This window comes from Macrobrachium rosenbergii, chromosome 3 (assembly GCF_040412425.1).
Source record: "Macrobrachium rosenbergii isolate ZJJX-2024 chromosome 3, ASM4041242v1, whole genome shotgun sequence".
NCBI classification, from domain to species: Eukaryota; Metazoa; Arthropoda; class Malacostraca; order Decapoda; family Palaemonidae; genus Macrobrachium; species Macrobrachium rosenbergii.
The window spans coordinates 78,515,994-78,538,762 of record NC_089743.1 but is presented as its reverse complement, the minus strand read 5'-3'; the positions used below and the strand labels follow the sequence as shown (position 1 = coordinate 78,538,762).

At 39.0% G+C, this 22,769-nt stretch overlaps 1 protein-coding gene across 1 annotated transcript in view; it reads left to right on the top strand.

Moving 5' to 3' along the window:
* The window catches only part of LOC136826050 (polyamine-modulated factor 1-binding protein 1-like), an 86,075-nt gene extending 74,589 nt beyond the window's left edge, over positions 1-11,486 (top strand). Inside the window, exon 10 of the mRNA XM_067082942.1 lies at positions 11,354-11,486. Coding sequence (XP_066939043.1) covers positions 11,354-11,478 — 125 coding nt within the window. The 3' untranslated portion in view covers positions 11,479-11,486. The remainder of the gene's footprint in view (positions 1-11,353) is intronic.
* The last annotated feature ends 11,283 nt before the right edge of the window (positions 11,487-22,769 follow it).

Genomic DNA, 22,769 nt, shown 5'->3' with positions numbered 1-22,769 from the left:
AGCTGACCAAAGTTTGTTTATCATCCTGGCATTTCAGTAATCCACACTACCGCTTACAAAGGGTGAATGGCACCAGGGGTACATACATGGAATATTTATACCTGGAAAGGGATTTACAAAGAAGGGAGACAATTTCTGATTGAACATCACAGCCTGGAAGCTCTCTTATTGGCTGCAAGTCTGGTGTGCAATGGAGGTGCTGATTAGCTGGCACTGGGGATTCTGCTCGCTCGGCTCACTGCTGGAGGAGGAAGGCGGCAGTTGCATTATCTCAGGTGTGCCTCGATCTCTTGACAGTAGTAAGAAGGAGCATCTCCTGGGATATGTTGATTGTTGGTTCCCACTGGAGAATGGCAAGGACCTCTTTGCAGTAGAGGTGGTAGTGGTCCATGTCGCTGTAGAGGATTGTGGTGTTCCTCATGATCTGCTGGTATTTAGGGGTACTGCTGTATTCCCTCATACAAAGTTGGCATACCACCCTTAAGTAGATGGAAGGCAATCCTCTTGCAGAAGCAAACATGATCATACCAGTGTAGGAGTTATTATGTCTCTGTGTTTTAGAATGTATTTGCCACACTAGCGCATTTTCACCTCGTAGATGATACGGGTAAAATTAGATGAGTTTAAACTATCTACTGTACAGGTAAAAACACACAGAGAAATAATAAGTTGTAAAAATGCGTGAGCGCTAACTATGAGCGAGAGAGAGGAGAGAGAGATAAGGGTTGTCCTTACTTAAGAGAGTGAAATTATTTATCAATTATTACGGAGAGAGAGAGAGAGTGGTATTTTCCTTGCTGAAATAGCAAGTTAAATTATTTATGAATTATTACAGAGACAGAGAGAATAACATGAGAGAGAGAGAGATATTATTCTTATGTTAGGTATCGAAAGATGGAAATTCAGTATTAAACTAACTTTTAAATGAAATTAAAGGTACTGTAATTTCATTTAAAAGCTAGCTTAATACATACCCTTAAAAAAAGAAATAAATGGTTGACGTAAAAATATAGGAGTGTGTGAAGATTAGTATACTATTTCTCTCTCTCTCCCCATTCCACCGATCTATTTTTAGAAGTCTTCTCAACCTCGTTTGTAAAAAGTTTTTATTCTATCTCTTTCTCTTTGTTCTGAAATGCTCTATGTTTTAGAACGGTGCATTTACAGTTTGTAGACGGTACAGGTAAAATAAGATCAATTTAAAATTATTTACTGTATAGTCAAAGACATGCAGGGAAACAGTAATGCGTAGATTGCGCTAACTAAGAACGAGAGAGACAATTCGTGAGAAATCTTTGACCCCTAGTCAGCAACACACACACACACACAAACATTACGACAACGTGACGAAAGAATTTCTGGCGCGGACGTAAGGAAAAAAGTTTTTCAAAATTCACCATAAATCGAAATATTGTGCTAGAGACTTCCAATTGGTTGCAAATGAAGGTAAATGATTGAATATTACTAAAGTGTAAGAGTTTTAGCTTACAATTGCGTTTTTTTTACCATTTCGGTCGAGTCAAAGTTGACCAAAGGTTGAAATTTGGGCAGTTATCGTGGTTTATATGAAAATATTTCCAAACTGATAAAAGCTACAACCATGGGTTGTATTTTGCTGTATTTTACATGAAATTGCGCACATTTTCATATATAAAACTTTATGTAACGGCTAATATAGAACAGTGCAAAAATTACGACAAAATGACGCAAGAATTTTGAAATTTTCGCCGAGTTACCGCGGCGGGCGTAAGAAAAAGTTTTTTTCAAAAAAATTCACCATAAATCGAAATATTGTGCTAGAGACTTCCAATTTGTTGCAAAATGAAGGTACATGTTTGAATATTACTAGAATGTAAGAGTTTTAGCTATTAATTGCGTTTTTCGACCATTTCGGTCGAGTCAAAGTTGACTGAAGGTTGAAATTTTTTGTAGTCGACGACGGCACGTCCACTTGGCACCCAACAGACAATTTTAGTCGACGTATGATACGTCCAGTAGGCGTTTAAGGGTTAATGGCATTGAAAACATTTGTTGCCCTTTAGGCAATAAAGGTGGAACAGTAGGGCTGCATGAGCTCATTAATGGCATTGAAAATATTTGTGGCCCTTTCTTCATTATCATCCCATGCCTTTATTATTGTATGCAGCTGCCTGCTTTCTTAAGAAATTTGTACACACCAGGAAATTCTTCAAAATCACAGTTTGTTGGTGAGATAGAGAGGGTGGTGAGGTTTTCTCCAGTAAAGGCCATTCCAAGGTTTCTACTGTCTTCATATTCCTTCTCAATGGATGTGATTGCAGTACACCATAACAAGCTGCTACTTCTCCATGACTTTTGCCTTCATGCAGCATTACAATAATGTCTGCCCTCTCCTCAAGTGTCATGATCTTCCTCAGGTGCTTAGGCTCTGCCAGAAGCCTTAGAAGGAGCAGGCCTTATAGGAGGCATCTTAGGGCATGATTCCAAAATGCTAAGTCCGTAGTAACTTACATAAAACATGCACAGCCAAGAGATAGCAGTGAACTGAGATGCTGGGTCATTTGCCAATTATCGGTAAACACATACGTAGGCATGTACACATGGTACTAATGCACATACATATAACATTGATATTCTGCGCATACATACGTATAACATTGATATTCTGCGCATACTGTACATTTTATTAGAAGTTTTGTTGTAGGATGATTTTTAAATATTATGTACATAAAGTGTTTTAGGATGATACATATTACGTAGAGCATAAAATATGCAGGACGACGGGACTGGCAGGGAACATATGTTTGCGTACATCTGTGGAGTGTAAGTACCTTTAAGTCTATTTTCATGACTACCTTCAGTACACTTTATATGATGAAAAAGATTTACTAATTTTCAAGCATTACAGTATTGTAATATATTAATGTAAAAACAGCAAAATTTCAATAACATCTCTCTTGGGATGCTGTATACCCAGGCGCAGCAGTACTGACATATATTATTGGCTGTCGTCTGCAAAGCAGCCAATCCAGGAGCGCCATTCATTTTCCTTGGTGCTCATTGGCTGTAGACTTGGTGATGATTGGCTGGATCCTCAATCCCATCTCATGGAAGATGGAATTTTGTGGGAGCCTGCATGATCGCATCTTGGCCAGTTCTCTGCATAGTACGTAGCATCTTCTCGTCAGGTGTAATCTCGGATCTTTGTGTGTTGGTTTTAATCTTTGTGTATCGGTGCTAATCATGCCCTAAAATGCCTCCTAAAAAACTCCCTGCTCCTTCTAAAGAGCCTAAATACAAGAAGGTTGTCATGAAGCTCGATGAGAACAACGACTATCTGGTTTTGCAAGCTGTCTCTAAATCGTCGGGTCCTGCTCATCCCAACACAGCTAGAGTGAAACAGCCCTCTTCGAAGAAGAAACCTCAGACTTTGACGGGTCCTCGTAGGGAACGACAATCGTCTCATAAGACCACTAAGACCTCTCAGCAGTGTCGCTTTCAGCCGCGACCATGGGGACGCAGAGGTAGAGTAGAGCTAGAGGAGGAAGTGCTAGAGAGGGTGCCCCTCCCCATCCCCTGCCTTGAGTGGTGGGGTGTCTGGTGAGCCACTGGGCAACTTAGCAGTAGCTAGAAGCAGAAGATTGGGTAGTAGATGTTCCTTGGGTAGGATATCTACTCCATTTCGACTTTCATCCTCCTCTCACAGATCGTCATCTCCGTCAGAGGACATACCTTCCAGGCTTGCCGAAGGATCTGGCTCTCCGGAGTGAAGTGAAGGAGATGATGTAGAAGGGAGCTGTGGAAGTAGTGAAGGATCATTCCATGGGCTTCTACAGCCGAGTTTGCCTGGTAGAGAAGGCATCAGGCGGGTGGAGACCTGTTACGGACCGGTCAACTTTGAATCTGTTCTACAGGAAGACTTGTTTCAAAATGGAAACTCCCCCTTACAGCTCTAGCTGCCATCAGACAGAATGACTTCATGTTGCTCTTATGAAGTTTTGAGCAATCTTGCCCCCCTAGGGAACTCAAACCTCCTGGCTGGGATTTGTCGCTGGTTCTTAGCAGCCTTACTTGCTCCCCGTGTGAGCCTTTATGGGGTTCTTCAGATTGGGCTTTAACCTTCAAGATGGTATTTTACTGGCCTTAGCATCCAACAAGAGAGTTGGAGAGCTTCATGACCTTTCTTCTGAGGTAAAACACTCAAGGTGCTAGAGTTTGGTGTCTTTCGAATTTGTCCTGGAATTTGTGGCTAAGACTCAGAATCCATTGGTTCTTGATGACAGATTTGAGTCTTTCTCAATTCCTTCTCTTGTAGATTTTGTTGGTAATGATCCTAGTGAAATGCTCATATGTCCAGTTCAGGCACTATGCTACTATCTAAAAAGGCCTCGGTACCTCAGATCTGGGTTTCAAAGGCTTTTGTTTGTACTGGCTGGAACAAGAAGGAAGTGTCCAAGAATGTCATCTCCTTCTGGCTACGGGAGGTGATCAGAAGTGCATTTGCTTCTTATGTCATTGAAACCCCATTACAACTTAGGGCTCATGATGTCCAATCTCGACCCTTCCATCCCTTTTAAGAAGAATGTATCTGTTCAAAGAGTTTTGACGGCTGTTATGTGGAATCATCAGACCACCTTTACCTCTTTTTACCTGAAGTATGTCACTCATAGGTCCTTGGACACTTTTTCCTTGGGTCCGGTGGTGGCTGCCCAATAAGTTGCCTAACTTACCAGTGCTGCTTGTGGGCAGATTGTGTCTAGTTTGGATGTTGGTGTGGAAGAAAGGGTGATTGTGTTGAATGTTTTCATTACCTTCTCCTTTTCCTTCTCCGTTCCCAGCAAGCAGCAAAGAGGACAATCTTCAGCAAGGATCTCTCTAGATACAGGTGAAGTGGACATCTTTTTTATTTTTACTTTTCATACAGTGAGCTAATCTCAGAAATAGAAACAATGCTATTCTGCCCTCTTTAAACAGAGTACAGGCGGGTCGGGACGGGGTTCCGTTTTTTTAACCTGAAATCGTCGTAAGCCGGAACATCGTCGAAAATCGTCAAAAATCATAAGAAAACCTTACATTTTAATGCTCTGGGTGCATTGAAAACGATGTAAACTGCATTATTATTGAGTTTTACATAAAAACCTTCAAATTATGATTATTCTGCCATTTTGGGGCCATATTTCTTCTGTCGGATCGGCGTTCGTAACCCCCGAACATGCGTCGTAAGCCAGGAAATAATTTCTGATGAATATATTTGAAAAGCGCAGAATCCTCGAACGTCTTCGAAACCGGGACTGCCTGTACTTCTTCATAGATCAAAATAGTAAACCTATTGTGGGTTTTACAATAGATACAAATCCTCCTGTTCTTCTTGGCACACTGTGGAATCTTATGCTCTTTATGTCAAAAGCCCGGATGTCTGGCTACTAGGAAAACTTTTTCTCCTCTTAGTCAGAAGTTTTCAACTCCTTCCTATACTCTAACAATGGTCAGGAAGTGAGCCCAGTTGAGCTGGACCTAAAGTCGGTCATTACTTACTTTTCCTCACACCAATAAGTAAGTCTTCCAATGTCAAGGCTGAAGGTTTGTATTTGTATGGGAACAAATCACAAATTTTTAATTAATTTGTAATTTTCCTAACATACAAACCTGAGGCCCTTACATTAATGGCCCACCTCCACCACCTCTCATCCAGTTTTCCCTGGGCTAGAAGATCACTGGCTGCATCAAGAGATTCTTGGAGGCAAGCAGGGGGCAAGTGAGATGAGACTGCCCACTTGTTGGCCCCACTGGATGACACTGTATTACTCTGCCATGCCTTGATTGTATTATGCAGAATAGCCGGTATTCCAGCTGGGCAGGAGAATTTTCCCAATGTAAAGGCCTCAGGTTTGTAAGTTGTGAAAAATACAAATTGATTAAAGATTTGTAATGTTTTGCATAAGTAACTGACTGTTTACTCATATAATCATCATCACCATTACTTTCACTCCTCCCTTCCCTCTCGCTCATTTTCTCTATGCTAATCTTCAGACTCTTTCAATTTATACTCACTCATTTTAATTTCAGTTTCATCCTCAAACAAAGCCTTGAGAAGTTTTTCTTACACTTTTAACTGAATAAATGACAAGATGTATTGTTCACTTGCTGAGATAGAGGCACCAACATTCACCCCATCGTGATCAGCATCATCTTCCCTGAGATTACGCTCAGTTCAGGTCCCTTGCCTTTCACATTTATTGCTTGTGACATTTTCAGTTATATCTGCAATGACTAAGAAATAATTTGTAAGGAAAAATTATTAAAGTTGGATCACAAATAATAGAGATGTAACATATTTTACATGAGAGGCAAACACAGGTTGTTACCCTTTCACAAGTGTGACAAAACTTATCAGCATCACCACATTGTGGATTGCAGCACAAGATGCAAGTTCTGTCACCAGCCTTTGCACATCACCCCCCTACACAGAGTAACAGAAGACACATGCGTAGCATGAAAAACAGTGTTTTGTTTTATAGTACAAAAACGGGTATGTTATATAAGAGTAGTCCAGTGTTGATAAAAAGTATTACAGTATACCTACAGATTCATTTTAAATGGTTTGTATTATCCTAATTTTTTTCATGCTAACATAAAATAATATTTTTCTTTAAAGAAAGCTCATTAATTTTAGAATAAATTCAGAACATCTTTTGCAGTTTTTATTTTTTTTTTTTTATTTTTTTTTTTTATATATAAAGACATCTCGTATTTCTTGAACTTGATCCATCAGTTTTACATAGCAGCACTTCGTAAGTAAACGTAAATTTTCCTGCACCTTGTGCTTGGCATTGCAACTCCAGTATTGAGTGATGTGTATAGGTGCAGTCGTTTAGCCCAGTGTAGTAGGTCTGAGGTCATAGTAAAAATTTTGTAGTATTTTTGTATTTTTAAAATTGTATTTTAAATTTTTTTACAGGTGTCCATGAAAGAGTCTGTACAGTGTATTATATGAGAGAGAGAGAGAGGCATAGCTGTATGCTACAGCCCCTTTAGTTTTAGTGTATGAGTGTAGCTTAATTTATACATTAGTTACTCAATAGTAAGTTTAGTAGAATTGTATATGGTTCAATTACAATACCATCTGTTGTACGTACCGTATGTACATTAGAGATATTTCATCACAAAAATTTGAATAACAGAGTAGTCCAGTGTACACTGTCAAACATCTATTGTGGTTTGAACATTTTGTTTTTTTATTGTTATTACACAGCATTAATGGTATATGCATTTGTACATACATTACTTCACTACCTATGGATTGTTTGTGTTTCATGATACAGTCATTATTTTGATCTTGAATAGTAGTTTAGGTGGGCTAGTCTATGTGATAAAGGTACTTCATGAAACATTTTATTTTTGGAAGTTTTGTATTTTTTATTGCTTTGTGTTTAGTACACACATTAGATATTCAATTATGTATACAGTACTTTTTATTTCTTTGGATTTTGTATATTTTAAAATTGTTTTCATAGGCTAACCAAGGTTAGGCTAAGATCACTAAGAAGATACACTTCCTGCTTCATCTTACTTGAGCAAGCAGGTCACAAGCCTATTAAAAAAACACAATATGTAGGGTGACACTAGTGGTGTAAATACAACAAAAATTCAGGTAAAAAGTAGCAAATAAACTATCAACACTGAAATGGTGTTGTAAAATAGAGCAAAAACCAAAATAAGCAAATTCAGTACTGTACTGTAGAGTACACTCAGTTACATTGAAGAAAGAACTAATCAGGATTGAGTGCAGAACGATGGGTCAGGCTATATTTTTCCATCGCCTCCAGGCAGAAGATACAATAGAATTAAAGTTTTCAATATGTTTGGAACCATCCAGAAAAGAACTCAGTTTGCCAATTTGTTGATTGCCAATTTTATGCTGGAAAGTAAAAAGTTCCTAGTTGATGTGAATGGTGTCTTGCAACACATCTTTCCCTTAGTTCTTAAGATGGACATACTGTAGCATCCTGGTTGCAGTAAATTAAAACCCATCTAGAGCCATATGACCAATCCCTGTAGGTCATGCCCTAGGCTTAAATTTTTTTTATTTTTATTTTTTTCCTCTAACCAATTGGAACAATATGATTCATTTGCCTACGCATAATACCTGCACTGTGTTCCAGATTCAGCCATTCTTTCCTGCTCCAACCTCCAGAATAGGAGCACATGATGTGAGTGTTTCCTGTTACTGTTTCAAGATGTGATGAATTCAGTGCTTTAGAAACTCTTAGGTACTATCCCCTATTTACCCATATACTTTATTTTATTTTGAAATTGTATATGAAAGGTGTTCTGTCTAAAATATGGTAAATCTGGAAATATTTGATTAGATTACGGAATGATGGGTCATGGCTATATATCCTTTCCATCATTTCTAAATGAAAAAAGCAATTGGTAAATTTTCCTAGATTGACATGAACCTTGTTACACAGCACCTTACTCTTTACTGTGATGCCCTGATTGCCCAGTTACCTAATCACGGAAAATTTAAACCCAGCCTCCAAAATGGAAGCATGTGATGTTTTTTATTTTTTATTTTTATTTTTATTTTTTTTTTACTGTTTCAAAATGTGACAAATTCAAGGCCATAGAAACTCAGGTACCACCACCTCCTTACTCATAAACTTGATTTTATCCAGAAACAGTAAATGAAACATTTTTTTCTTTTTTAGGGGGGGAGGGGACATTTCTGGAATAAACATTTTCATCTGTTCAAGAGCCACCCAACACTGCCTGCCAAACATTTTCTTGTCTTGGCCAAATACAATACAACCTGAGTCTAGCCCTTTCACAATCAACTCCAAATTCCTGAAGAAGGATAAAAAGAGGTTGGAACCAGACAATTTCAATGTCAGTAATTTTGAATAAGGTAAAAAAGTTCATTTGTTGTTTGTTGATTAGTAAGATAAAACAATTAGGATTTTTGCCTACTACCATTAAGGGGTAGCCCAGGCAGTCCTCTTGTCCAATGTCCATTGTTACTTGGGTAAGCCTCAGTGTGTGAAAGCCCCTCAGCCAGGTCAGGGCATGGTATCCTAGGTCAGGTTAGGTCAAGATGACCTTTGGTTAGATTTTAGTCAATACCTGACCATGTGTCCAGTGGAAACTAAGACCCACCAATCTGCATTCTTGCACTGGTAAGAATGCAGAACAATGGGACAGCTCTCCCAAAATTATTTCTACAGTGCCAACTGTACAATTTTCAAATTAGATTTTTTATAGTTTTTGAATTTTGACATATTGAACTACGTTCTCCCTTTTATTAAGAATAGAATTTGGGCCAAGACCAAAAATCTGTATCACTACTTTTCATAATGCCATTTCAGTTGAACGGCATCAAAAAATGGCAATACATATTGGAGGTTTCTCGGAAAATTTTTTGCTGATTAAACTATGATCCATTGTTCTGCAATGGCTCCAAATAATTAGACATGTTTACCTGCATAAGTGGCACCCAACACTGCTTTCTGAACAAAAGCTAGCTATACCAAAGGGATATAGTTAACCTCTCCCTGACTAATTAGTCATGCTTACTGAATTAACAAACTATAATCCACAAAACGGTTGCAAAACTAAACTCGAAGACGGGTAGATTACAGTTTCGTATGCTGGGCCGCCTAACTCATTCTGCCGTGCCGAGATATCTCCGCCAAGGTAAGTAGTTCCACCCAAACAGTTGACGACCAACGACCAAATGCTTGAGTCCCGCCGACCGACCCGACGCGTTCTCGAGACCCGCCTTGCCCTGGCGACCCGCCTCAGTCTCGTCCGAGTTCAAGAGTTGCCAACATGGCTATGTCCGTGTCGTATCCAACCCAGTCGCTGAATTTGCAGCTAAGAATCCAGTGACCCTTATGGATTTAGGTGTTTTGTATCATGAAGAGCGGTCATTGCTGGTTTACCTAATGAAAAGTTGCTCACTTATGACTTCGGCGGGACTTGTGGCAAGTGTGATGAAGGCACCGCTGTCCCTCATCAAGCATGGCTAAAGCTTTATTAATTAAACGCATATCCCTTAAATAGAGCCGATTCAACACTCCGTCAAAATGTGGCTCCATTTCGCAATCACAACAATCACAGGACGCCGCATCCAAACGATTGGTCAGTTCCACGGAGGTCCTGTTCCCCAGTTCCAGTTGTCCAGATCCCGCCAAAAGCAAGTGTCCCAGCGCCAAAATGAAGAAGAATGGAGCCACCAATATCGGCCATTCTCCCCTCCCGGTTAGGTTGGTAAGGGCACGCCTTTGGGGGTCCAGGGGGGGCAAAGTTTTCGGGGTTAGGTCGGTTTTGTCAGGTTAGGTCTGCATCTTTTTGTATTCGTCCGCCGATTCTTTAGCCAGTACCCACTGCCACCTGGTGGTGGGTCACGGCTAGGAAATCAGCAGACAGAAACCCACAGCATATGAAACTGTAATCGCCCCTCGAAGACTATTAGTACTAGCTTCTCCATGAACAAACAAGCAAGACACTTTTGTATTTAAGGGTTTACACAATCTGATTTGGAAAATATGCACATATGTTCTTAAATACAGGTATCAGGAATTCTGTATTGAACATTTTGAATTTGAAGTTGGTTTCTCAGATTTGCCATTCTAATACAGTACTTGGAATATCTTAAGATCCATGTGTTTCTTGGGAAGGGATCTTACAAATGGACACAGCTTCCTGAGCCGGGCTGGTGTTATTGAAGAACCTTGAGTTGGACAAGAATAAATATATACTATAAGAGGAAAAAGAGGGACCTAGGTGTAAGATGATAAATCGGTTTACCTAGAATGGACACATTCTAGCGTAATATGTTGCTTGTTTTTGAGAATGATGGTATGACTTTGAATAGGATTTTTTATCATTCATTCATTATTAGTCTTGATAGATTGTTTTGGGTTTAAGTGTCGGATATCCAGTTAAACTACTTAGAATAAACTGTTGTTGGATGTGATTATGTTGCAACAACAGAGTTTGAGGGGAAGACGAGAGAGGGGGATGGTGATCAGGCAGGGTGATTAATGGTCCATTTCCCATCCAATCATTAATCCCAGTGACAATTACATTTAATTTACAGGTCCAACTGCTAGTCAACTTTGTTCCTGTCAGCACCTTAGGACCTAACAGCTGTTAAGTTACCCTGTCCCAATTACAGGTTTATAAAATGTACACACTAGCTCCCAACTTTAAGGCTAATGCTGGTGTTAATGTTTTCTGTTACAAGCTGTAAGGGGTAAAGTGTTGTGATGTTCAGAAACTTCTTCAATGTTTGAAATTGTAGTATGTTATATCAAAGGCAGTGAACAGGGCAGTCATAGAAATTTATCTTTTCCTTCTTTCTTAATTGTTTAGAGTGCAGAGTTGCAGAGATCATCACCATCAGTGACAAGCAGTATGTCTTTTCAGAATAAAGAATCATGGAAAGTTTATATGTCATCTCTCTTGCAAACTCCAGAAATTGTATATAAAGCCTAAGCATCTTTTTATTATTAAAGTAAGTTTTATATGTTTGTATATATATTTATGTATATAAATATAGAATTATATATATATATATATATATATATATATATATATATATATATATATATATATATATATATATATATATATATATATATATATATATAATAGATAATTGGAAAAATAGTTAACAGGAAAAAAGCTTATCAGCAAAACACACAAGCCACAGGCAATGCACATACACCTTTACTTTTGACTAGGTCTTAATTTAAAACATGTTTTTAACTGCACAGAACCATCACTAGTATTTGCAGTGCATATGTTTTGTAAGTTTTGTATAGAAATTATTCTAGGAATAGATTAAAACACAGCACAAGTAGAGAATGAAAGACAAATAATATAAGAGGTGCATACAATATATATATAATATATATATTATATATATAGTTATATATATATATATATATATATATATATATATTATATATATATATATATATATATATATATATATATAATTTTATGATTTTATGCTGCTATATCGCTTAGTCCTTCAGTAATTCAGAAAATTTTCCATTTGCCTAGGGGGATAGGTATAGCCAGAGTATATGTAGTGACAGGGAATTTTTGGGGGTGTCTTGTTGCCCTCTTTCAAGGGTTGGACTTAACAAGTCACCAGGGAAAACACCTGGAAAAGATAACTGTTCCTTCCTAGCCAAGCCCAAACCTCATTAACCCCCTTTTGTATTTTCAAGTACTGGCGAAAGATCTTTCATTAATGTGCAGGTACACTCGTATCTGTCGCCATAAGCCATGCCTGCAGCACAGTTTTCTGCTACAAAAAGGGCAAGACGACGGGAGTTGTCAGTCAGGCTGCTTGTGTCTGCTGAAGGCTATGCCTATCTGAAGCATTGAGCCACGTGCCAGGCTAGGCACTTATTTCCTACACTTAGAGAGCTTTAACCTTTGAGCTAGACATAGTCCCAAGATAGTTGAGGTCTACCACGCCTGTGGAATCTTCTATCTAAGCATCACAAAGAAGCAAAGTACAGTACGTCCTGTGACTTGAGGGTTAGTTCTAAGCCAGTGTAACTTGTTCTCTAACTCAGTATCTCTCTCCCAATTCATGATTTAATTCAGTCCCTTTTCCTTTGACCTTGCAACAGTGTATTTATCAGTGTGAGTGTGTCCCTTGCTAGAAGTGCATAGAGCAATGCCATTCCCTTATTAGAAGTGATTAGAGTAATGCAGTCCAATTTACTTGTGTATTAACTCATCCTAAGTGAGATATCACCTTATTAGTAGTCACATCTGGAATTATTTTGCTTCCAGGAGTGGTGTCATTGTCATTTACCAAGTAGATGTTTTCCTGTGTTCCTGATATGCCAAGATACACCGCCCTACCAGGCTGATATAATTGTGTTGATAATTGAAAGTTTAAGACCCTCTTTTTATATATATATATATATATATATATATATATATATATATATATATATATATATATATATATATATATATATATATATATATATATATATATATATCTTTGACATTGTTCTCATATGATCCTCATTGTGTTTACTTATACTGTATTACCCATGGGCAGAATCTGTTGGAGGCCCAAGTCACTAACAGCACCTGAGATATAATATATATATATATATATATATATATATATATATATATATATATATATATATATATATACACACACACAGTGATCCCTACTTCTGCAATTGATTATCTTGAATTCATGACTTCAGAAGAGTTCTTAATATATATTAATGGAAAATATATCATGGATTTTCTGAAAATTCTAGAAAATCGCAATATATGAGCAATCTAAAATTCTCATTAAATCCATTAAAATATTTAATAAATAGTATTTCTAGTCTAAGAACAACAAACAAGCATAAAATAGCAAAAAAACAATTTTGCACTTGTAACCCTATGACAAAAAAAAAAAAAAAGAACCATCGAAGTGATGCCCATACACCGCTGCGGTTCCATTGTTGGGAAACATAGCGTGCCATCTCCGTGACTAAGGTGCGTTGTAACACGGGCTGTGATTGGTGCATGGTAGGGGAGACGACAAATCACAGCTTTCCTGGTTTCTAATCGGGTCTGTGATTGGTGCTTAGACTGGATACTCAGAACCCGCAGCACTCCTGTCTCTCTTTGCGCCACTTCGGTCAAGCCGCCAAACGGTTTACTTTAAGCGTGCTGTGTGATTTTTTTGTGGTTTTTTGTTGAACTTTGCTTCAATTTTCACCCTGCAATGGCTCCCTGCGCGCTGCTGCTTTCTTTCAAAGGCTGATACTGAGCCTAAACACCATCAAAGAATGATGACGATCGTTGAAAAGGTGAAATTTCTCGATATGTTGAAGGAAGGGAGAAAGTTCACGGCTGTAGCCCGCCATTTTGACGTGAACGAACCCACCATTCGCTACATCTACAAGGACGAGGCGAAGATTAGGAAGACAGCTGCCATCACCTTTAACAAGTTGGCGAAGAGAGTGGTTACGGCTCGTAATGAAATGATTGTCCGTATGGAAGCTGCTTTGGCTGTATGGATAGCCGACTGCTGAAAGAAGAACATAGCCTTGGGTACGAACATTATCCAAACAAAGGCTAGGAGCCTGTACAAGACCTTCACCGCTAAGGAACCAGAGGACGACAGTGGCAACCACGAAGAAGCAGAAGATGAAGAAGATGTAGAAGATCTGCAACCAGGGACGTCCAGTCATTCACCACGCAAGAAACTGCAATTTTCTGCTATGAAAGGTGGTCTGTAAAAGTTTCAGAACGCCACGGTCTCAAAAGCGCTTCCTTTGCTTGGCGAGGTTGCCGCTGACACAGTCGCCGCTGAAACATAAGTCAATGAAACTCAAGAAGATTATCTCTGAAGGTGGATATCAGCCCGAACTAGTTTTAATATGATGAGACGGGCTTGTTTTGGAAAAAGAACCCCTCATAATTTTGTTGTTCAAAGAGGAAGCAAAGCTTGGCTTTGAAGCATACAAGGATCCCAGACCTTTGTGATGTGTGGTAATGCTACAGTGGATTTTTATTAAAGCCAGGACTTATTTACAAGTCTAAAAACCCAAGGCTTTAAAAAAAAAAAACAAGGATCTGCTACCCGTACATTGATGCACAATCCAAAGGCCTGATATGAAGATGTTGACTTCTGACTGGTTCCACCAGTGTTTTATCCGCAAGTGAAGGTGTTTTAGCAGAAAAGGGCATGCCATTCAAAGTCCTTTCTCATTATGGATAATGCTGGTGGCCGTACTACTGATCTGTCGTATTCAGGGGTTAGGTTGAGTTCCTTCCTCCCAACACGATATCACTTATTCAGCCAGTGGACCAGGGGTTATCAGGGCATTCAAGGCCCTATACACAAGGGAATGCCCTGGCGAACCTGGTTGTTTCCTGTGGATGTTGCCCAAGAAGACGACGATTCAACTGAAGGCATACTGGCGGCAGTACACAATTGCTACGCGCCCAAAATATCCACAAGGCACTGAAGAAATGAAGCTCCACCATTAACGCCAGCTGAAGAAGTTAGGCCCAAGGTTGTTTACGACAACAAAGGATTTACACTCGCCAAAATCCAACACTCAGCAGTACAGAAAGCTGTGCAGTTGGCTGCGATCCTTGAGAGGGCTTTGCAGACATGACCATGGTGACATCGACGAACTTTTCAGGACCGCCACCCCAGCTGCTAACTGACAAAGACCTCAAGAGTTGACCTAAGTCGGGCGAAATGCAATAGCGGGCACAGCAAGAAACAGAAGCCACCCAAACTGGCTTTTGACTTTGAATGGCTCGCCAGGCCCTGCAACCTGGTTAAGAAATCGCGCATGCAGGAATGGGACGCACGATATGGTTCGATCAGTTCACCTGCAACATGGTCGGGATGACGTCATGGCCCCTTCAACCCGAAAGAAGCAGCTGGCAGCAACTGCCACCACAATGTTTGCAGCCCGCAAAAGAGCCGTTCCTGCGCGTTACTATGGTTACACCTTCGAAACCACGAAGAAGTGGAAGTGGTGCCCCAGGAATGGAGTACTGGCCGCCTGAAGAGACGTAAATACAATCATTGGGACTGCACAGTGCAAAAGTCGTCATCACTTCATCTTCATCATTTTTACTAGCAGCAAAAGTGGTACCCATCTACATCTTCATTCAAGTTTTACTTCAACTTCTTTTGTGGTGAGTACAGTAACAATCTTGATTTTTTTTTTTAATCTTAGTGTTACTGTACTGTATTACATGTAATGTAATGTGTGGTGGATTATCGTGAGGGCTATTAACAAAGCGAATAAAATATACTATAGAGGTCCCACTCACAACAGACAAATAGATTTTAACAACAAAATAAAGCTTCCGTACGACGAAAACATCCAAAAAGCCACTGAAGAACTTAGGTCTAACAATCCTTTTATTTTCCATTATCCCAAATCCATCGGGAGCTCGCTCATTAACGTATACTTAAATAACAAGGGGAAGAAGCCTGAGTTTACAAGGTACTGTGCAACAGTTGTAATGACATTTACGTTGGGGGAGACAGGCAGATCGCTCTCGCAAAGAATAACAGAACACAAAAGATCGGTACGTTATGCTTCGGAGAGTTCGGGGATTTTCCTACATATCAGAGATACAGGCCATTCCTTAAACTGGAGCGCGGGGCGGAGCTGGTTTTCAAAAGTAGCTGTCCGTACAAAAGAAAGATGCCGGAATCTGCTATCATCAATCAAACCAACAATATGAACTTGTCAGGAGGACATTGGAAATCGTTCGACATCGACGCTTTAATCCTCAGACCGCTTCTGAAGAAGGTGTTAAAGGAAACATGACCACCAGAATCGTCGCCAAACGAGCGTTATTGAGGCCAAAAACCACTAGGGAATTGTTTATTCTCCTCCTTCTTAGGAAACGGTCACCTGCATACCATCGGAGACTTAATGCCACACCTATATATGCTTTGTATATATACCCTTGTAACATTTCATCTGTCCATATTTTACCAGTGAACAGGGGCACAGAAGGAAGTGCCTGAAATATATGGTTGCAACGTTCAAATAGTGTTTTATGGGCCTTTTTATCTTCACTTCATATTATACTGTAGTATTACAGTAAAGACGTTCATATATATATATATATATATATATATATATATATATATATATATATATATATATATATATATATATATATATATATATATATATATATATATATACACACATATATATACACATATATATACACCGCCACCGCAAATAGAAATCAGACCTATAAGAATCCACTGTTTAGATGTCCAAAATCTATTTGCATTTAAACGTTAGTGATGGTTTTGCGGGAACTGCTGGTTCCCCGCTTCGTTCCCTTTTGTGGATTGCTGCCTCCTTACCTTCAAGTTTTTTGTTTTGATGTTCTCGTCGGTGAGCTGCGTTTTCTTTTCGCCAGTCGGGTCTGGTAGGGCAGCTAAGGTAGCGGCGTGGCAGCAGCAGCATAGTTTTTGGAGTCGACGTTGGTCGAGTTTTGAGCAGCAATTGGATGAAGTGGAGCACGTCGTAGAGGTGGAGTGTGACCATGAGTAGTCGTGTGACCACGAGCTGCTCATCTTTGATGACAGCGTGAGGCTGTCCTGATGTCTCCATCGGGTATTGTGGTTTGTGGGGTCTTGTCCTGTTGTGCAGCTGAGGGGCTGTCTTGGTGACCCGATGGAGGACGTATGTTTGGTTTTTTTTTCTGCCTGCTGTTGTTTATTTTTGCCTTTTTTTAAAGCTTTTTTTTTTTTTTTTTAACTTGATTTTGTTTAGTGCTGCCTTTTGGTTTTTCTTGTATTTATGGTTTTATCTTTTACCAGACCTGACTCACTTAAATATTGTAAATAAATTAATTTTTGAGCTCATTATATTGTTTTTGTTGTTTTCCTCCTTGTTTGTTTGCATCTGCCGTCAGTCAAGACAGCCCCCTCCTGAGTATGTTAAAGAACCTGCATAACGGCCCAGGGTCGTTACAATGGCGACTGTGACAGGATGGCTCTGTTTTGGCTGGCGGGGTTGTTACGGCATTGGAGGATCATGAGTGTAAAAAAAAAAATCTTTTTTTTTTTTTTCTTTTAGGTGGGAGGTGTCACGTTAGTGATGGTTTTGCGGAACTGCTGGTTCCCGCTCGTTCCTTTTGTGGATTGCTGCCTCCTTACCTTCAAGTTTTTTTGTTTGATGTTCTCGTCGGTGAGCTGCCGTTTTCTTTCGCCAGTCGGGGGTCTGGTAGGGCAGCGAAGGTAGCGGCTGTGGCAGCAGCAGGCAGTTTTTTGAGTCGGCGTTGGTCGAGTTTGAGCAGCAAATTAGTGGAGCACGTCAGAGAGGTGGAGTGTGACCATGAGTAGTCGTGTGACCACGAGCTGCTCATCTTTGATGACAGCGTGAGGCTGTCCTGATGTCTCCATCGGGTATTGTGGTTTGTGGGGTCTTGTCCCTGTTTGCAGCTGAGGGCTGTCTTGGTGACCCGATGGAGGACGTATGTTTGGTATTTTTTTTTTCTGCCTGCTGTTGTTTATTTTTGCCTTTTTTTTAAAGCTATTTTTTTTTGTTTATTTTAACTTGATTTTGTTTAGTGCTGCCTTTTGGTTTTTTCTTGTATTTATGGTTTTTATCTTTTTACCAGACCTGACTCACTTAAATATTGTGAATAAATTAATATTGAGCTCATTATATTGTTTTTGTTGTTTTCCCCTCCTTTGTTTGTTGCATCTGCCGTCAGTCAAGACAGCCCCGTCCTGAGTATGTTAAAGAACCTGCATAACGGCCCACTCGGGTCGTTACACCGCCCTATAGTTTGAGCTAGAGTTGGCAGGTGATATCTGGCAACTCTCCTGTGGTAGTGTGTGTGGGAGGTGTGTGCCTCAGAACTCAGTGCTGACCCAGACAGCAAACGGAAAATTTATTGCTTTGATTTGCTCTGCCCCCAAGATCCCAGTATTTGGACTGGAGCACTTCTTGCCTTTTAATTCTTTATATATTCCCTAAATATGGGTCATGCACACATGAATAAGGAGGAGAAGGCTTGCATATTAGCCTGGAGGCAAGAAAAAGTGCCTATTAAAGAAATCTGTAGATGTACTGGCCGAGCAAAGTCAACCGTAATGTTGCTGCTGGCTGCTGCTCGTGACCTACCACCCAACGTCGTTCCCCCAAGAAAACCTTATCCTGGACGCCCACGGAAGACTTCCAAGGTCACTGATCATCTTCTTGTGAGAGAACTACGTAAAAACCCTTGTCTTACAGCTTCTCAGCTAAAAACAAGTCACCCAGTCCTCTTAAAAGATGTATCAATCCGCTGCATCCAACACCGTCTCCAGAAGGACCTCCAGCTGCCCATCCGCCGTGCTGCACGCAAACCTGTTCTGACAGATCGTATGAAGAAAGCTCGACTGAATTTCACCAAGAAATACATCCACTGGACAGGTGATGACTGGAGGAAGGTCATGTGGTCAGATGAATCACCATTCCAGTGTATTCAGGGCTGTTCTATCACAGTAAGACGGCCATCTTCAGTCAGCAGATTCAACCCTGCCTACACAGTTGCCACCGTCAAGCACCCCGAATCTGTCATGATTTTTGGATGTTTAGGTGGTTTAGAGGTTGTGGAGGATTGCACTTCCTCCCAAAAAATGTTACAATGAATTCCTGGACCACTGCTCTTGAAGATCACCTCCTGCTTTCAAGAGACCACGGCTGCACTGTTCTATGCACGATGGTGCTCCACGCCAAGTTACTGCTGGTATTACAGATTCAGGCAGTTTATATAGCGTATCGCACTGCGCCGAACTGCTGAAGACAATGACATTGAGCGTGACCTGAGGTCAAAAACAATTAACACAATATCTGGCGAACAAGTACACCTTACAATACAAAACGTATAGAGTTTCAATATGGATACAGTCTTGATGCTGCCATGAACAGCTAGTAGAACATACACACATGATTTATGACAGTTGGACAAATACTTATAAAGTTGAAATGTAGTAGAAATGTGTGACCTGGCAATGCGTTAGGTGACGAATTGAGGTGGAAGAAAGTCGGAATGTCACCAAAGAAAATTGCTCAGCGGAGACTTAATTAATGACGCTTCAAGCACTGCTGACGTCGATTGTGGTGGACTTACAGTATGACTAAAATTTAAAATTGGTGTATATATTATATACACACACATATATATATATATATATATATATATATATATATATATATATATATATATATATATATATTATATATATATATATATATATATATATATTTCTTCTTTAACGTGCTTTTTTTTCTTTTTGTATGGGGTGTTAATGATGCCTTCTTTTTGAAGGACTTTTTGATTTGGTTTTGGGGGTAGACCTAGTCTCGATCGGCTGCCCTGCCCGACATCGCTTAGACCTCGGTAGCATTATACTATGTATCACCCACCCAACGCCTTTTCTTCAGCAGCAGCGAAGCGTTATTGCGGGTAGAAGGACAGTTCGGAGTATATATATATATATATATATATATATATATTTCACTGAGAAATATTCACCAATTACTGTATTTTCATATTTCATGACTAAATGCACTTTTTGTGATAAACTGCTAAAATACCAGGTGCTTCCAGGTAGTGCCTGAGTTACAATAATTGATTTTTAGTGGGGTAAGTAATTAATACCGATATGACGATATTTTATAGAATATTTTTAACTCACTGGCGCAATGTAGCTGTCTGATTGTACAGGGAGAGACTAAATTACAATAGACCAACTCTTTTCCTCTCCATCTCTTTATCCCATCTTCTAGTTAAAAAAGTAAAAGAGAATGATAAAAGTATTGTTAGTAATGTTATACTCTTGCGTAAAAGCATACAGCCTTAAACATGCGAACAAGAAACTGTTGCTTTGCTTATAACCGAATCAGATGACAGCAGCTGTTTTGCTTGTATTTCAGCCATCGTACGTTAGTAAACAATTACCGTGGTTATGGTACAAATGACATTAAGTAGAATAGGACTGACATGTTTTTACATTATACCCTTATTCGGTATGGAGTTGTAGCTGAAGCTGAGAAAACAATGTTAATGACTATAAATTATCGTGCATCGGCAGTATGGATGAAACGCGACCATAATTAAAATTGGAGAGAAAGCATTTTAATCAAAATTACTGGGCATGAAAGAACACATATTACTGCTATTTTTATGCCGATAAACGATATATGCAGCATGTATACATGGTACTGAATACCTTAGTGCAGGCTAAGCTATATTCGAGATACAATTTTTCCAACAAACGATGGTTTTTTGGAATCCAACCCCATCGTAGGTAAGATAATACCTGTGTAAGCATTTTTAAAGTTTTTTTTTTTTTTTTTTTTTGCATGTTTAACTACCAAGATAAGCAGCTGTAAGTGTGTTAGAAGAGTTTTAAGTATTTAAGGATTTTAGCTATTCGCAGAGGGAGTGGTATGCATCCCCCACGAATACGGAGGTTTACCGCATATATATATATATATATATATAAACACACACACAGTGAGTCCCCAGTTAACGGGGGCGTTCCCTTCCCGTTCAAGCGCTGCTTACTGAAAATTGATGATAATGGCACTGAAAACCCCATTTAATGGCCCCATTAACCAGAGATCAGCTCCGAAATCCCCTCTTAAGGTGCTGTTCTTAACGGTGCTGTTAACCAGAAATCAGCACTAAAAATCCGGTTAAAGACGTTGCCAGCCATGCGCTGTAACACCATAATGCTGTTAACCAATGCCACTGGCAAGCAGAGACTGCCTATATATATATACATACACATATATATATAGTGTCTATCCTTCTATCTTTCTAACTATCTGTCTGTCTATCTATCTAATTAAAGGAACCCATAAAAATGCCAAAAGATAGAAAGTTAATGCTATATATTTCACGAGTTACAGAAAAGCGGTATTTATACCAAGAGTTCCTGAGGTCATCTGTTATATCACTCCAGTTGACAGCCTCTTAATCTGCTTAATTGCTGGTTGGAGGAAGATTTTATCTATAATATCTGAGTCCCAAGTTCCTTTTGAGAGGTTCATCGTATTTCTTTGTGTAATCAGTGCTGGTTCATATGTATAAATAATGCATTTGACATGTTACCTGTTCTTACACAGTATTTATGTTGTTTCAGTTGAGTTGCCAGTGTCTTTCCACTTTGTCCCACATATACTTTGTTACATTCTTTAAAATGAATCTTATAGATACATCCTGTTTCAGTTTTTGGTCAGTATCTAAGTAACATGTTCCTAATAGTCCCTAGTGTTTTAAAAATAACATTGATACCCAGTGCCTTGACCTTTCTCAGGGTATTATTAAAACAAGTATAAAAAGGAAGCACAAGATTATTTTTGTTTTCAAGCTTTTTGAGTTTTCGTCAGTCCATAGAACATTGAGTTTTCGTCAGTCCATGAAACATCTTTTTGGGCTTTATAAAAGGTGTTTTCAGTAAAACTGTCTGGATACAGTACCTCAAATTGCAACAATTTCACATATCTTGTCAAGGTTATGATTAAAAACTTTGGGCTGCTGACCCACAGTGCCCTTAAAAACTTAGCCCAAAAAAAAAAAAAACTGTAGTCTTAGTTTTATATGAATGATCAGAATAAAAGTATGAATAATAGTAATCATAGCATTAATTGAATAGAATCTAAGGAAATTGTGTTTTGTAAAGATCTGGTGAATCAAACTTTAATAATATCTTGAAATAAAAAGACTGGTACAGCCCAGGTATATATAAAGTGGGTGAAGTTTTAAGGAACGGTATTTTAAGACAAGTATGTATTTTAGGTATTAAAATTACTTGGTAATTGTTAGCATTGTTTGTCATGCCACAAAGTCTTTTTGTGACTCTGTTTTTATTTATTTGGTACTTGTACCTAAACCATATTGAGGTGCACAAATAGATGAAAGCACTTGGTTAAGTCATTTCGCTCACCCTCGTTGCTGGTTGTAGATATATATTTACATATACAGTATACATGTACATATGTATGTGTGTATTTAGAAAGTAAGCTGTGATTATCTCATTTAAGGTTAATTGCTTTTATATTTTGGTGACTAGGGCTGTAAATGATGATGATTTAATTAGTCAAAGTCAGTGGTGTGTAGTTAAAGAATGAAAGATCAGATCTATTAGCTGTAATTCGTAGTGAACTTCAGAAAGAATTATCATTGACTGTCCAAGATTATGATTAAAACATGAGGTAGAATGCAATACCCCTTATGCATTACAA